Genomic DNA, 16,684 nt, shown 5'->3' with positions numbered 1-16,684 from the left:
AATGACGACTGTTGAAGCTGTCCAATCCAATCCAGCTTTATTTGTAAAGCACTTTAAAACAACCACAGTGAACCAAATTGACAACAAAAGGCATAATAGCTCACAAGAGCATCTAAAACGACTATAATAAATTAGACATAAAAGACATAAAAAAGAGAAAAAACATAATAAAATCAGACTTAAATAGTGTCAAGAGCCAATGAAAAGAGGCGAGTTTTAAGAAGAGCTTTAAAAAAGATGCAGGGAAAAAAAGGCCTGTCCGATGTGCAGTGGCAGATCATTCCACTGTTTCGGGGGCCAATAAATAGAATTTTAAAATGAATCCTAAAATGTCTGGGTATGAGTCCCCCAAGGTTTCACTATTAACCTTTGCAACTCCAGCTCAGGCTCCTCCCATTTCTCCTGAAACTGCCGCCTGCGAACAATGAATGATCAGAATTGACATCTCGGGACAGATAAGTGGCAGACGGGCAACATTTCTATGTGGACCATGAGATTTGAGATAATGAGATTTAGCAGGGAGCGGTATTTTTTATTTTTATTATGTGCACGGAATGAAGAATTTGTTTCAATCATAATTAAGGTCATTTGAGGTCATTATGGGCTGATGACTGTAGCTTAACATAAAATGGTGACTTTGTTATTTATCACCTGTTTCTGAATACACTGTAAAAGTAGTACAGTCTCTCAGGGGATTTACTGGGCGTGTGTGTGTGTGTGTTTGAAATACCGCTGCTCTTACATAACTTAATTCCTTGACCACATAAGCCCTCTCTCCAATTGTGATAAGTAAACCCTAGGAGAATGCAGTTATACCTAGTTTCTCTTTGGTTTACAAATGGTTTTATTGGTTGTATTAAATTATAACCGTGACCAAAATAAAGTGTTTGTTGGAATGAATTTAAAACTCCCCATATTTTTTCAATCACTTAATTTGAGCTGTCATAAAACTGAACTTTTATGAATCATTTAAGAAACCCTATTTAACCCTGTAACACCAAGCGTATCGCTGACGACACGTATTAACGCAACATTTTGTGCTATCAGAAAAAATCCCAACGTTGTCTGCTCAGAAGTTGCACGACAAAGCCAACGTGTGGTTATTACGGTGATTTCACTCGCGCTGTTCCAGGACGCCGGAGAATCATGGTCTTTGTTGCCAGAGAGGAAATAGTGGGAACAACACCTGTACATAGTTTCCATTCTTTGGCCTGTTTTTTGCACATTGAGAGACAAAGAAACATTGAGAGACTCATTCATACTGTTCAAATTTCAAAAATGTACAATTTAACACGCGAAATCTGTGGTTCATGTACAACTGCAGTGTTTTTCTAAATAAACCTTTTGTTTTTCTTCATTTTAAATTGTTAAAGCGTTACGTCAACACGCAGTAAATTGTAAATAAATGCCAGATATTGGAAGTTATTATGGTTAAAGTAATTGAGGGTTAGGTGTTAAAGGGTTAAAATGCTGCCCTTTTGTTTTGTGGTGGCTCCAGTTGAGATAAGGTTCAGTAAGGCAGTCTGAAGAAGGAGTGACCTTTGGTTGCTAAGCACAACCCACATTTGAAGAATGCTGGGCTTTCCAAAACCTCTGTACGGATATTTACAAAACAAATCAACCGGAGCTGGAGCTGACGGCTGTTAAAACACCTACTCCTTAAGCCCTTTATTGCACTAACTGCATGTCCGTCAGCACTGGTGAACTGAAACCACTGCAGCTCAACACAGACTCACCTCTCTTCTGTGTTTACCTCTGCAGCCATTTTACGGAAGTGAGCAGAGGTAGTAATAAGACACCTGTGCTGCCAAGCTCTGCAGGTCTCCTCCCAGGAAGGGAGGAACCTGGAGGGAGGCGTCCTCAGACTGGGTCGACCAGTGAGACATTTTTTGTCCCAACCTGGGGAGTTTGTTTTTTTCTCACAGTGGTTTCCCTGAGACATGTAAAAACAGTCCTATCCACACCAGAGGAGCAGTGCAGTCATGGAGACCACGTAGAAGAAGGATTTTATGGATTGCTGCTCTGCTTGTCGGGACATTTGGAAATGCTTTTGTGAGACGCGAGTGAACTCTGTTCTCCTGCTCTCCCAGGGGGAGATTACAGGATGACATGCTTCCAGTCACTGAGCAGCTTGACCTCACTCGTGGCGTCATGGGAGTTGCGCTCACACAGGGGAGAGTGCACTGTACTACTGTCAACATGCAGGCTGTCGTAGTCTTTGTGTGACACGAGAATCAAGAATTTACACTTCACCCACCCTCCTAAAGAAGGAAAGAGGAGCTTGGGAGCTTTGTCCATACAAAGGTCTTTTGTTCTCGGTCGACTCTACAGGTGGAATAGGAGCAGCTTGGAAAACTGGAAGTGGGGAGATGAACCTTTTGTGACGTTTTTAACGGACACTTGGCTGGAGAAACTATCTGTTTTAGTTCTGCCTGACACAAAATGGATAGTGAAAGTAATAATGTTGGGGAGCTGGGGAAGCAGCCTGCTAGTTCCTTACTCAACGTCTTTGGCAGTTTCTTCACCCGAGACAGACCTGCCACTTCAGCTGTGCTGACGTCTTTCAGAGAACTGTCAAATGGTGAGAAACCTCCTCCTGAGGGCGACCCAGCCACTAATGGTGACAACACGCTAAAGGAGAAGCAGGATTTGCCTCAGGAGGATGTAGCGACTTCTTGTGACAAGGACAAGGACCCGGATCTGGTCCAGGTCACCAGGGTGGAAACGTATAGTGACACGGAAAATGACGACGTGGAGACTTCTCATAGTGGCGCCACCCTGAGACAGATGCTCGCCAAGTCCAGGAAGCCCAGCCGACCCAAAGAAGACAACGAAGGGAACCACGGTGAAGGAGAAGCGCTGCGAAATAAAAATAAACTGCCTGTGTTCAGAACACACAAAATTCAGGAGCCATCCCCCATAGAGGCCATTCTCTACTCGGACAGGTTTGTTAACAAAGCTAGCTCTAAAAAAGGTCCAGGTACCAAACAAGGAGACGAGAGCACAGCCACAACTTCTGAGGAGCCAGAAGACGACAACAGTAGAAAGAATGATGATGACGGTGACTATGCTGGCATAGATTGCTCTCAGCCCGTTCCCTCCATCCTATCTGGAAGTCTTTCTGTGGAGCATGAAGGTCAGAGTGGTGCCACAGCTTCTCCATCGAGACAGACGGAGGATGTGCGTCGTACACAGAAGGAGGAGACACTTCAGGAAAGGGGTGAGAAACCTCACTCCAGTCCTTCAAAGTCTCCTGAAGTGTCACCTCAAGCATCCTTGAGTCCAGTGGAGAAATCAGATACTGCTGTGACTAATTTACATTTGAAGAAACCCACGTCACCATTATCTGTATATAAAGACCCCCTGGGTGGCTATCGGCACAGTCCTTCAAAGCAAATAACTAATCTTAAGACACCTGAAAAAAACACACCACAGTCCTCTACCTCCTCTTCTTCCTCATCCCCCTCCAAGGACGCGACCCTCTCCTCACCCCCTTCCTTCCAGATGCCTGCTCTTTTCAGTGGGTTAAGGGTGCTGAAGAAAGGAGCGGTGGGTGAGGAAAGGGAGACGATGTCTGAGATCAAGCAGAGCGAGAAGGACGCTGACCTGGCCTTGCTCAACTTGAAGAAGACGGTAAACAAAGCCAAGCTGTTTCCTGATCAGAGGACGGTCTCTCCAACCAAAAAACATGCAGAGCCTAAACCTGCTTCAGATACAAGAAGCACTGTAATGGGGCAACTCAGTCACCTGCTTAAAACAGAGAGCCACAGTGAGGCCAAAAAGTCAGAGGGTGTGCAGGATGCTTCTCCTAAACCAGGCAAGAAAGATTCTGAGAAAGGTGAGGAGGATACGGGAGAGAAAACTCCTGGCCCAGAGACTCCTACATCCACACCTGACAAGAAGAAAACCTCAGACTTGGCTTATGAAACCTTCAGGAACATCTTTGGCCCTAAGACTGCCACAAAGGAGGAAGTAGATCTAGAGGCGGTGAAAAAGAAAATAAAGAACGACAAGGAAAATCTGAGGTCAATTTTCGAGCGAGCCTCCAAGTCTCCTGGCAACGAAGTCAAAAGTCCCACAGAGGAGAATGTATGTAATGGCACTCCTTCTTTTGGAAACACAATTGAATTTTATTTATTTAACGAGTGGAGAAAATGACTGCATTTTGAGAAAACACAAATCCCAAATATTTGTGTCATGTTGTTGCATATTGTGTTTTTCTGCCCACAGACGGAACTCACGTCTCCTACTGACAGTGAAGACCGCACTCCGGGGAGGCTGCAGGCTGTGTGGCCCCCACCCAGATCTAAAGATGAGGAGGAGAAGGTGGGGCTCAAGTACACCGAGGCGGGTAAGTAGCTTCTGACAGTAGAGTTTAGACAACGTAACATCTAAGACCAGGAACGCTGACAAAGGATCATCACCATCCAGCCCACATAGTGACACACATCCCACCGGTGGACGCCCTTGTCCTTTGAGCATCTATATGATATTTTACAGTATATAGTGACAGATCATGCATAGATAGTAGCTACATTATCCTTTTAGATCCATTTAAAAAAACACAGAGAATCTGTGTTTGTTCACTAAATGGAATCGAGTGCATTCTGGGCAGCGTGCCATATCTGGTCCATCTTGTACTCAAAAGGTGTAATGACACAAAAACACAAAAAGGTCAGGAGCACACATGCAGCAGTTGATCGAGTGATTGAGTTGCAGAGGATGAAAGCTTTCCATTCAGGTTCTGGGTGCAGTGAAACACATGTAATGTAATGTACAAATAGAATGTTCACCTTCATCTGTACTTTACTTCTTTATTTCTGTTTGTGGCAACTGTCACATTGACTCCGATATTCTTCGTTACTTTTTACTCCAAAATAAAAGAATAGTTAGTCCAGATGAGCAAAATGCGGATTATTGTGTGACGAATTGCCTGCAATCCTCAGGCTTTGCTCTCGTTTAAAAGTATAGTTCGGACTATGAAACGTAAAGATAAACCAGTTTATATTCATTTTCTGATCCTCAGATAAAGAGAAAGCAAATTTAACACTTAAGAATGTCCGAAATTATAACCATAAAAGTGTTGGAGTGCTTTTGCACATTTTTCAGAATAACCTTCAATATCTGGCAGTTATTGACAATTCAGTGCATGTGTATTAACAATTGAAATGAAAAAAACAAACCACTGTGGCTCTACATGAACCAGATTTTGCATGTTACATTTGAAATTTGAACAGTATAAAATGTATATTTAAACAAAACATTTTTTCATTATAAAAACAAGATTTCTGATCGTTTTTAGCTTCTTAAATGTGAATATTTTCTGGTTTCTAGACATTCTAGACAACAAAGACATTCGAGAACATCATCATTTCCAGGTTTATTTCCAGGTTATGGAACAAACGATTACTCGATGAATCTGCTGAAAGAATGATCGGTATCCTGGTGTCTTTTCGCCATCACTACTAATAACGTTGTTGTTGCTTTGATTTTATCAGTACCAACAGACCAACCTTTTTGTTTTTTCTCCAGCTGGCAGCACAATTCAAACTGGTTGGTCTAGTGATAAATATAGAGACCCACCCTTCAATAGAATTTACCTGCTGAGGTCACGCGTTGTCGGGACGGCCCTTAAGCTTTTTTAGAATATTTAACATGTTAATATTTCATGTAGCGGGGTTAGGGTTCCTCTCTCGGTCTTTAATTGAGTTGCGGTTATTGAGCTATGTTCACACCGCACGTTTGTTTTCTCATGCTTACGCTTCCTTGTTTCCTTGTTTCCTTGTTCCTCCACCTTTCAGAACACCAGGCCGCCCTCTTTCAGCTGAAGAGAGAGTGCAAGGAAGAGCTGGAGAAGATGCATGTGAGTAAATCACAGTGAAAAAACATGTCATGTCCTCTCTGGGAGGCCGGACTAGTTGAAGGGGAAAAAAGGGTTCAATATCAATACAATATCAAAGTGAAGCAAAATAGACGTGTCTGTGGACTCTAGTCTCAGAAGATGTTCTTTTATTTTTGGGGCACTCTTGATTATTTAGTCTCTCATTGCAGTTAACACAACTAAACACAAGATGGCGCCAAGTAAGCATGAAATGTTCAGTTGCAGCAGCTTAGCTTCATCTTAAAGTCTGCTGAGTGGATATTTTGGCACTGCATATTTTGCCTCTCCTATCTGTAAAACAAATAATCCTTGACTACTTACAATTTATCATAATTTATGTTAATGTTTCGAAATAAGACCATTTTATTGCAGCAGCATCATTGACTCTGTCTTAAAGTGCATGCAAATACAAATTCTCCCGTCAGATTTACCATTAAAGAGGTCTGAACAGTCAAATACTGTTATAATAAAAATGAATATAAAGGCTGTTATAATTAGCACAGAAGGCTAAAACTGTTAGCGACTATGATGGGAATAATAAATTGAATATTGATTCAGGAATAGGAGTTGTTAAGTTTTGTTTCGTTTTACATATATGTACACATGTGAGTGCTGCAGTATAGATAGTTTGAAATTTAAAAAAATGAATTAGACTTTATCAAACAGAAAAAATAGTGTATGAGCAAGTAAACCATTCAAAACACATTTTAATTGGTTTGTCCAATAGGAATGCAGTTCTCAAAAAAAGTTGTGTAACTTGTGCCACTGATTCGTTTCTTCACTGACCTCAGATTCTGTTTTTTTTTGTTTTTTTACCGCCTGTTTTTATAAAGCCTTTAATTCAACGTTAAACTCTAAAGGACAAATGCTGAGTCAACCCGCAAGGGTAGGAACGTGCCTAATGCCATTTCTAAACTGACATGTGTTAACACGGAACATGTGTATTGGGAAGGGATTTTTCTTTGTTTTAGTCGAGTTGTTTTTCGAAACTGCAGTTTGTAGGTTTTCACTGTTAGAGTCAGATGTTACTCTGAGACTTTCTCAATGAATAATCAGTGGACTGGTCCATAAAATGGTGAAAAATGTCAATCAGCGCTTTCCCAAACTTTTGAATTATGTAATCAAATGCCCGCAAGCTGAAGATTTGTAGTTAACTGTGACAATATTTGCAGTTATGGAGCTGATGGAGTTGTAGTTTTTTATTGAAAATTGTGAAAATGACTTCTTTTTTTTTTATCCTCTCTTGCTCCACGCAGTCCGAATTTGAGCTCAAGGTCTTTCAGCTGCGCGGCGAGCACGCCGTCTCAGTGACACGCATGGAGGGAGTCATCGCCAACATGAAAAGAGACAAGTCGTACGGTCCAGGTCAGGAGCGGCGCAGCGAGGTCCGTGACGTCGCTGTGTCCACCGACGAGGACCTGGCGCCTAAGACCTGGCGCACCGTGAGCATCCAGACGGACAGGGAGACATTTATCAAAAGCCCCGAGGGCCACGTTCAAAGCCCCAACCAGAACGTGCCTAAGAAACTCAACTTGGATTCTATCGGCCTAAATCCACCACCACCTCCTCCTCCTCCTCCACCACTCCCTCCAGGCCTTTCAGGACCACCACCTCCTCCTCCCCCTCCTCCTCCACCACTCCCGCCAGGCCTTTCAGGACCACCACCCCCTCCTCCTCCACCACTCCCGCCAGGCCTTTCAGGACCACCACCTCCTCCTCCTCTCCCTGGATGCGGCCCGCCACCACCACCGCCTCCGCCTCCCCCTCCTGGCCTACCTGGTGCTGGTCCACCCCCTCCTCCCCCTCCTCCAGGCTGTGGCCCTCCACCTCCTCCCCCCATGGGGGGGTTCGGCTTCGCGAAGGTGGTGGAGAAGGTCCCACGGAAGCCTGCCATCGAGCCAGCCCATCCCATGAAACCTCTGTACTGGAGCAGGATACAGATCCAGGACAAGAAGTACGTATGGCAGCTCGATTCCAATGTTTTGTCTAATGTGATGTGAGTGCACCGCTCGACAAAATAGATCTTGTAAATCATGATGCAGAAATATGACATATTACACCTTAAATCTGAGACGTTCTTCCCCCAGTGAACTTTGACCTGCCTAACATGTGGTTATTTGACATGTTTTACACGCTCAGTTTAGCTCAGTACGATACTGGCGTGTGATTGTGAAGAGCCCCCGGGGGGCCCAAGACAGACGTATCAAACAGTCAGCGACGCACAAGTGAAACCGCTGTCATCTCTAATGAAGTCGTAAAAGGATCACCAAACCTGGTTTAATGGGGGGTCTTGGTCTAAATATCAGAGGTACAGTTGCTGCACTACGCTGCCACATCTGAAGGCTCTGCTGAGACACTCTGTAATTGCAAGTGGATTATCCAGCCCATTTGCAGTGGCTGTGGTTGTTGCCTCGTGGGTGCCAGGCTTCCAGCTTTATGGCCTTGTATTTCCATGGCTGGGTTACAGGGGGGGAGCTACGCTGCTGTGGTTCTTACTCGCTCTCACTGGTCCCGGCCAGTTCTGGGGGCCCAGAGTGACTGCGCTACAACAGTTTTCATGTCGGCTATAAATTGAACTGTAAAGGGCCAAGTTAAAGGGGAATTAAATGGGTCAGATGTTTAACTGTAGCAGGATTAGCCGCGTGATCGCCGTTAATGGTGTGAAGTTCTGCATTAGGAGGGGAGGACAATGTGAGGTTTCAGCTGTCAGTTGGCAGCGCGCAGGACAGACTTTTTCTTTTTGGGTGGGGGGTGAGTTGCGTTAAAAAGGGGAATGTGAAGAGGGGATTTAAATTCAATTACAGTCATAATCTAGTCAATTATGAACGTTGTCTTGCACGGAAAGATTTCTTGGGGTTTGGATGCAGTTTTCTTTTCCAAGCGAGGTTTCCTGCGCCGTCGGGTCCACAGTCTGATGGCTGTGTGCGCGCTGGGCTTATTTTGGTCTCAGCCTCTCACAGCGAAGTGCTGGAATCACGAGGAGGACTTCAGGACGGTATCATTATGTCTTCAATGCAAAATCTCTTGGCTGCCCCCAGATAAATACTCTCACCACTTCGACGGGAGGCCAGCTGCGCGCTGAAACACTTGGACTTGCTTGACCCCGAGTCACTGGCAGTACAGTTGATTGTTCTGATATTCAAGCCTTGATGATCCTGCCAGCGCCTTTGTTCATGCGTTGGGTCCAGATTCTCTCTCTCACACTGTAAATGGGCCTTGACTTGGGGGGAGATTGACTAGAGTAATATCATTAAATTATGGCCTGCATCGACAACTGCTGTGTGTGTGTGAAATGATAGTAGTTAGACATCTGTAGTTTATTGTCATCATACCACAGTCTGCCTTTAGAATAGGTTTTTCTTGTTATTAGGCCGTTTACTGTGTCTGTGGATTAACAGACTTAGGGGAAGCAGAGACAGATGTGTTGAGCTTCAGGTTGGTAACAACACAGTGCTCCCCTCCGGAATATCCTCTTGACTTTAGACACCTCTTGTTCTTATTTCTGCCTTGTTGTTTGTTTCCCCCTGTTGTTACTCGGCAACTTGGGAAACACGACGTCGCCGCCCCGCGTTCCCGTTTCCTTTTGCTGGAAATGTGTTCCTTTTTATTACAGAAACGAGCTCCTCGTCTGAATCTTTTGTTATTTTTATCGCCTCGCTCATAAACAGTGCTTCTTTTTTTAAAGCTGAGATTACGCGGCCATTTCTGCCAAGTGTTTGTCGGACAGTGAAATGGAAAATGGCAAACAGTGGGAAGGTTGCATAAACATCAAATAATATTCCACAAATAGAACACACATTGTGTTTAGCTCTGAGTAGCCTTGATGTCTTTACCCTGCCACATGAACCCCGTTTTTGTTTTTTTTTTATCTATGATTTAATCCTTTTTAGCTATAATGATGTACAATGCTGACTGAAAATCTCTGCTTCCTTTTACAGCAAAAACACACTGTGGGGGTCTCTGGAGGAACCGAACATCGTCAACGCCAACGAGTTTGAGGATCTGTTCGCAAAGGCCGCGCAGCAGTCAAAGAAGAAACCCTTGTCGGACACCTATGAGAAGAAAACCAAAACTAAGAAGGTAGGTGCAGTCACTCCACTCTCTCCCTCTCAGTAAGTTTTTATTCATTGATTTGTCCCACGTGGTCGGTGTAGTGGTTAGTGTGGGTTTTCTCCAGCTTCCTCCCACAGTCCAAAAACATGCAATACGGTAAATTGGCACTCTAAATTGACCGTAGGTGTGAGAGTGAATGGTTGTTTGTCTCTATATGTGGCCCTGTGATGGACATTTGCAGAATTACAGCAGCCACAAATCACATCAAGGTAGAAAATTCAAGAAAATAGAAATAAGAGTATTAAGTATGTGCAAGAAAAACAAGATAAATGACTCTAGCTCTGCTGAAGATGAGATGAGACCTTACAATATGATAATGAGAAAGAGAGAGGAGAGGTGGGGATAAGCGAGGAGAGTGTTTGCCATTGCTGACTTTCAAATTCAAAATCTTTGCACACACACACACACACACACACACTTATTATTCAAAGTGTATTTGTCCTCTGCATCTAAGCCATCCTTATTAGTAGTGAACGCACACACACAAGCCGGGCACAGGAGCAGTGGGCTGCACTTATCTGCACCTTCCACTTACGAGCCCAATTCCTTTCCTTTCCTTGGCCGTGGGATATACGAAATACACCGGGATTAAATTCAGGAATTCCCAATGGAGATGATGTATCCGCCTCTCTGTCGAAACGAGTTGCTGTGATGATGGAATGTTATTGATAATGGCAGCAGGTTTGACATGGAGGTGAAATGGAAAGAAGAAAAAGTGCTTTATTTACCCTTGATAAACATAATTTTAATTATAGTTCTGTCCTGTTAAGATTTCTTCCTGTTAAAAGGGAGGTTTTTTTCCCTCTTAATTGGTCTCTTAAGTACTTTGTGAAGTAAAGTGCTTTTACACATAATTACCAAACGTGTGCTCTCTGCTAGATTGATTCACAGTACTCTCTTCCTCCCCACTGAAGGCACACTTGTTGACGTCTGGTCAAATGTTGCAACTCTGCACCTCCTCCTGCAGCCAGGGTCTGCGTCAGCATCCTGGCCGCCGAGTGGTCTTTCGCTGGGGGCGTCCAAGCAGTTAAAAAGCGGCCACTGTCCCCAGTCTGTCCCCACTTAATCCATACACAGACCCTATTCTGATCAATTTGCTCAGGCTCCACTCTGCTCCACAGGGCCACAGACTGTGTGTGTGTGTGTGTGTGTTCTTTTGTCCTTGATCTCCACCCGTACATCCCTCCATTCGGTCTGGTCACTCTGTCACTGTCCCAACATTTGAGTCAGACAGCCAGACAGAGATCCTGCCCAAGTGTCTCCTGTCTGGGTCTTACATCCCACCCACCCCCCCCCCCCCCCACACACACACACACTAATGGAAACGTTGTTGAAACAAATGCTTATCATTCAAATGTCCAATAAAGAGCCGCACGGTGAACCGTCTGAAGTTTATATCTGAGATTAGTCAGAAGAGGGGAAGTGAATACGCGGAGGCTCAGTCGCTTCCAACTGGCTGAGAATTCCGACCCAGTGAGAAGGTCGTCAAAATAAAAGAGACGTGTTTACGTTGTCATTTTTTATCTCTTAAAGTTTACAGAAATCAGCTGAATCATCAGCTGATGATGGTTCAGATGGATTAAAGGTTGGGGAAGAAGGAAGGGGGAGTGACGAGGAACAGATTGTGGTAGTTTTTTTTTACGGCATGTTCCGTGAAAAGAAATAACATAAGCCGAATGTGACGGTGAACGTGGAGAGGATGCGTCACTCAGACACTTGGGCTCATAGTTATAAGTTGTGAAATGTTGGTGTTACTCTAAACTTCAGTTGTAATCCTTCAGGATAAAAGATGTTTGTTATGCCTCGTTATGCTATTATATTTAAGTAAATACCAATTTTTGCTTTTTGCCTCCCAGCTGACTATTACCTTTAGACACCACAGTTGTTTTGTAAAGACATTTAGTTTGACGCTGATTTTGTTTGCACTGTCTTTTCATCCATTATGACTTCGCTGTGCTTCTGCTATGTTCTCCTTCTCCTTCTCCTTTTATTCCAGTTGGAGTTTTCCCCCACGCTGCACATCAGCCAAACTTCAACAATTATGCCACAATCTTTTATTCTCCTTAATTTATGGGTAGACTCATCACATCATTTAAATCTAGCACAGACCACAAATAAATAAAAATTAAGAGTATTAAAAGTTACAAATAGGGGCATTGCTTTAATTAATTTAATAATACTGCTATTGACTTTTCTCACTCTTGAAAGTCTTATAAAATTAGATTACAAAAATGAGATTATTGTTTTCGGGATGGTAAGCTGTCTCGTTTTAATAAAGAACTTGTTTGTCGAATGGTTTTAGTGTCATTCCCGTAAGCGAGACAAATCGGTTCCCCCCTGAAAAATGTGTGCAGACGTCGACCAGTGATCACACAAGATGCCCCGCCCCCTTCCTTCCTGTATCATCACACACATCTGAACAGAATTCACTAACAGTGCATTTTTGCATGGATCAATGCGAGTGAGTGTGTTTCATTAGCTGTGTTTGTGTCTTGTTTCTGTGTGTGTGTGTGTGTGTGTGTGTGTGTGTGTGCGGTTGAGTGTACGTGTGTGATGACAGCCCATCCTCACGACTCATTATGCACTTGCTCTGAAAGTGTTGCCAGATCATACTAACACCACAGCCTCCGGGGGGCTCGGGGGGTGGTGAGAGGAGATGAGTGGGGAGGGGGCGGGGGCGGGGGGGAGGCGATGGAATGTGTGTGTACATTATGCATATGAGCCACTTCCCCCCGACGACTCCTCACGCCAAAAAAGTTCCAACACGAGGGATGCAGCTGATACGTACTTGAGTGAGTTAATCTTTATCATGTGTGCCATAGGGAGGAAAAAAAAAAACCCAAAAAAATCAAAGCCCTTGTTTACTCTAGAGCCCTTCTCTCTGCTGATTAGCATATCAAAGCGGAGGAGAGGACATGGAAGAGAGCGCTCCTGCCCCAGCAGACCAGAACTGAAAGGACCAGACAGGAGCAGGGGTATAATTGCAGGCATGTGGCTCCACTCCACTGGCTAGAGGAGGCAATGGATTCAGAGCATCTATAGTATTGTTGGGAGGAGGGAGGGAGGGGGGGAGCGCTGGATATGTCAGTGATCAGGGGAGGGCGATGGGAATGAAGAAATCAATCAAGCCCAAATGTGCAGCTGAGGTTGCGTATGTATCCATCAGCAAACACACAAACATGGTCATTTCCTGCACCCGCACCATCAATCAAACCCGCATCATGTTTACGCGCGGCGGATCTTCTTGAACAAACACCAACTTTAAGCTGTGAATGACTTACGAGCGAATTCGCGCCCGCGTTTATTGAAGACGTATTTGGAGCCACGGCTCTGACGTGGACGTGTGGGGGCGTGCTGCGAGCGTTGCCGGGGCTGACGAGGCTGGGGTTGATGAGTGTCTCGGAGGTGGTTATTGATGGGAAGCCCTGATCCAGTTGTTATTGTAACATTTTTCTGGTCGACTTCAGACTGATAGTCAGACACCAGGCTGTGGCTGTTTAAACTATCCACTCGGCCCTGATCAGCCTGCCCACGTCTTCTAACATCAGCCACCTGCTTCAGCTCAAAACGCTGACTCCCCCATGGCCCGTCTCCATCATTCTGTTTATTTTCTTAGGCTGCTCGCTTTCTCTCTCTCTCTCCTCTCCTCCTTCTCTTTCGTTTGACCTGTTATTCAAGCGTCCACAGCAGTATCCGATGATGTCCAGTTCTCTTTCTGTCCACAGGAGAGAGCCGTTGGCCTCAGACGATAATCTTCACGTCTCAGCGTCGGCGTCGTGCCACAGACTCCAAATTGTTTGCGCCTCTGAACCCAAGCGTTCCAGCCTCAGTTGTCCTTTCACATTAACTTAACTGTTTAGGCTAATTGGTGAGTTCTGCAGACACAGTGAGCGGGAAGGGTTCCTGGGCTGCTTTTATTGTGACCCATCCAAAGTGGTTAATTAGAGGTGTTGGGGAAAGCCTGGTCCTCAGCCACCTCACGTCCCCAGAGTGGGAGATCCCTAGCGATCCAAGTAATAGAGCTGGAAGCAGCATGGCACCCACTAACGCCCTGTAATGCAATACCCACTTCTAAGACTTCTGCTCTCCGGCTTCCACTGGTCAGCCCAGTAGCCGGCAACGGCGTAGTACCTAATGAAGAAGCCTGACACATTAACTTTTAGAGCAGGGTCTTACCTTGCCAAAACTCTCCCTGGCTTTGCGGCTAATTCAGTCATAAGTAATTGTGACCATGTGTAGGCAGGAATAAAAATCCCGTGAATTTATAGTTTGTTATAAAATCCCTGCTTCTCCTTGCTGTGCTCTTCGAGACTGTCCTTTTATGGTGCCACTTTTGCCTTTGTACTTTCACCGCTACTTGATATTTTTTGATTATATCTCACACATGTTCTGCGGCAAACTGGAAGAGGTTTGCGTGTGTGTGTGTGTGTGTGTGTGTGAGTCCATGTTTCTCCATCCTTTGCGTCACAATGAAAAGTCATGACGACTTTCTTTTGTTGATCAGTCTGTTGACTTTTTTTATCTACTCTGTTTGAAAAATGCTAAGTTAAAGTATTAAGAGTGATGGCATAAGAAATGATATGATAAAAAAAACTGTAAATATTGTTGGAATGTGATGAGACCAACATCAATTTCAAGTGTCCCACAAGTCGGGGAGTGCAGCAGTTCCCTGACCTTTCGACAACTTTTCACCTTTAATGTGTCTTGCTCATTTACGTAGGGTGCAAATCAGCAAGGTGGATGCCAAGATTCCAAATGGCCGACTTCCTGTTGAGTTTGTTGAGTTGAGGCCGTAGTTATGGTTGTCTGTTTTGTTCGTCTTGGTCTATAACATCTTCCCACCAACTTTTGGGAAATTCAGTTTTGCCTCTGTTTTCACCTTGGGGGGTATAGAGCCCTTGAGCAATGCACAGGTCTGGGAACTATGCCAATATTGCATTTTCACCAGACCTGACCTCCATGCCAAGTTTCAAGAGTTTTTTTTATGTGCCAGGAGCCGTTTCCGGTTATTTAGATTTCTTCTTCCAATAACTGTCTAAAAACTGTGTGTTTTCTGTTCTGCAGATAATCAAGCTGTTGGATGGGAAGCGTTCGCAAAACGTCGGCATCCTCATATCGAGCCTGCATCTGGAGATGAAGGACATCCAGCAAGGTGAGAACGGTTCTCTACGATCTCTGCACGCACATGAACGCCATGATGTCATGTCGTTCTGCCTTAAAAGCGAGGCCCTCCAGAAATGGGGGGGGGGCTATTTAGATTTCTCAGCAATAAACTGAATTTACAGTCCCACTTAACAATAAATTGATGATGACTTGTGATGAAATGCAGACAGAGTTATTTTTAGAGGAGAGATAGTGTGGAAGAGCCCCGCAGCCCACAATAATTTCCTACGAGCTGACAGCTACAAATCTGCAGCCAGAGACACTTTTTTCTTTTCTTTTCTTTTCTCTCTCCCTCTGTATTTGTGTGTCAAGTGGAAAGTGGATGATTTTTCCAGTTACCTCAGTGGGAAAGAAAAAATGCCTTTTAATTTGTCAAAATGTGAGTGGGATTAAAAAGCAAACTTTCACTATTCTCTGTCCGGCTGCTTGAAATCCCTCCGGCGCTGGTTAGATTCTTCTATATGAAAAAAAAGCAGTATGGATTGGTTGCACGCTTGGTAGATGTGTGGAAAATGTGTGTGTGTGTGTGTGTATCTGTGTAAACATATAATATGTGTGTTGGGGACAGCGTGGATGGGCCAGGAATTGCTCCTGTCCTGGGACTGTGGCGGAGAGAGCGCATGCCTGCCGCCTGTTAGTCTGAGCATGCGGCCAGCAGATCTGTTTATTGTAGCCAGTGACGGTTTCCACAAGCCTAATGGGACTGACACCCCACTAATGATCTAAGCATGAACAAAACCACCTTCTGCAGCTTGCAGACACTGCCCTACCACATAAAACCACCCTCTAAATACAAGCCAAACAGTGCTCAGCACCAGGAAACCCATTTTGTTTAGACTTTGGCCCCCTCTGTCTGTTTAAACCCCGTCTTTGTGTTACGGCCTTTTGCCATAATGGAAGGTGAATGTGAAACTTAGATTTGACAATGAAGGACAGCACCTTAATAAGCACTTCTAAGGGTCCTAGTCCCCCCCACCTCTCCTGTTTGCCTCCCCCTTTGTTGCCAAATTAAAAGGACATGGGACATGTAATGTAATTAGAGCTACAAGGGAGGGAGGGGGGAGAGAGAAAGGGAGTAGAGAAGGCAACACTGTGGTTACAGGCGCGACGGGGTCAACTGCACATGCCACAGTGACTGGGGGACCTCAAGGGCCACCATGGTTCAAGGGCAACGAGAGGTTCTCCTCACCACACACACACACATACGGCCCTTCCACACCAAAGCCGATGAGTGAAAAGTGGAAGGAGAGGGTGTGAGGCGGTTGGCAGTCTGGCTTTGATCTGCCGGTGTGGAGAGATATCCGGCTCCCCTCGGATCAGAGTGCTCCTGTGCACAGCGGAGCAGGCCCCCCTTTGGTGTGTGATTGACGGCTGCATGGCTGAGGGACTGAATAATCCACTCTAATAAGATGTAGGAAGTGGACCTCCAGCGTTCCCTCAGATCCAGACACTGGGAGACCGTTTGACAGCTCCCCTGCAAACGGGAACAGCTGGGGACCAGAATGCATAGGGTTACCTTGTTAGCCG

At 44.9% G+C, this 16,684-nt stretch overlaps 1 protein-coding gene across 2 annotated transcripts in view; it reads left to right on the top strand.

The window, feature by feature from the left end:
• Nucleotides 1-1,264: 1,264 nt before the first annotated feature.
• The window catches only part of LOC131444589 (formin-like), a 34,176-nt gene continuing 18,756 nt past the window's right edge, over nucleotides 1,265-16,684 (top strand). The window contains exons 1-6 of one of the 2 annotated variants that reach the window (XM_058615083.1): nucleotides 1,265-4,089; nucleotides 4,231-4,351; nucleotides 5,802-5,863; nucleotides 7,138-7,835; nucleotides 9,820-9,961; nucleotides 15,059-15,146. In XM_058615083.1, the coding sequence (XP_058471066.1) occupies nucleotides 2,443-4,089; nucleotides 4,231-4,351; nucleotides 5,802-5,863; nucleotides 7,138-7,835; nucleotides 9,820-9,961; nucleotides 15,059-15,146 (2,758 nt within the window). In that variant the 5' untranslated portion in view covers nucleotides 1,265-2,442. The remainder of the gene's footprint in view (nucleotides 4,090-4,230; nucleotides 4,352-5,801; nucleotides 5,864-7,137; nucleotides 7,836-9,819; nucleotides 9,962-15,058; nucleotides 15,147-16,684) is intronic. The other variant, XM_058615082.1, reaches the window with a different exon arrangement.

This window comes from Solea solea, chromosome 18 (genome assembly GCF_958295425.1).
Source record: "Solea solea chromosome 18, fSolSol10.1, whole genome shotgun sequence".
NCBI classification, from domain to species: domain Eukaryota; kingdom Metazoa; phylum Chordata; class Actinopteri; order Pleuronectiformes; family Soleidae; genus Solea; species Solea solea.
The sequence above is the reverse complement of the archived record's forward strand: the minus strand, read 5'-3'. Positions and strand labels throughout refer to the sequence as shown.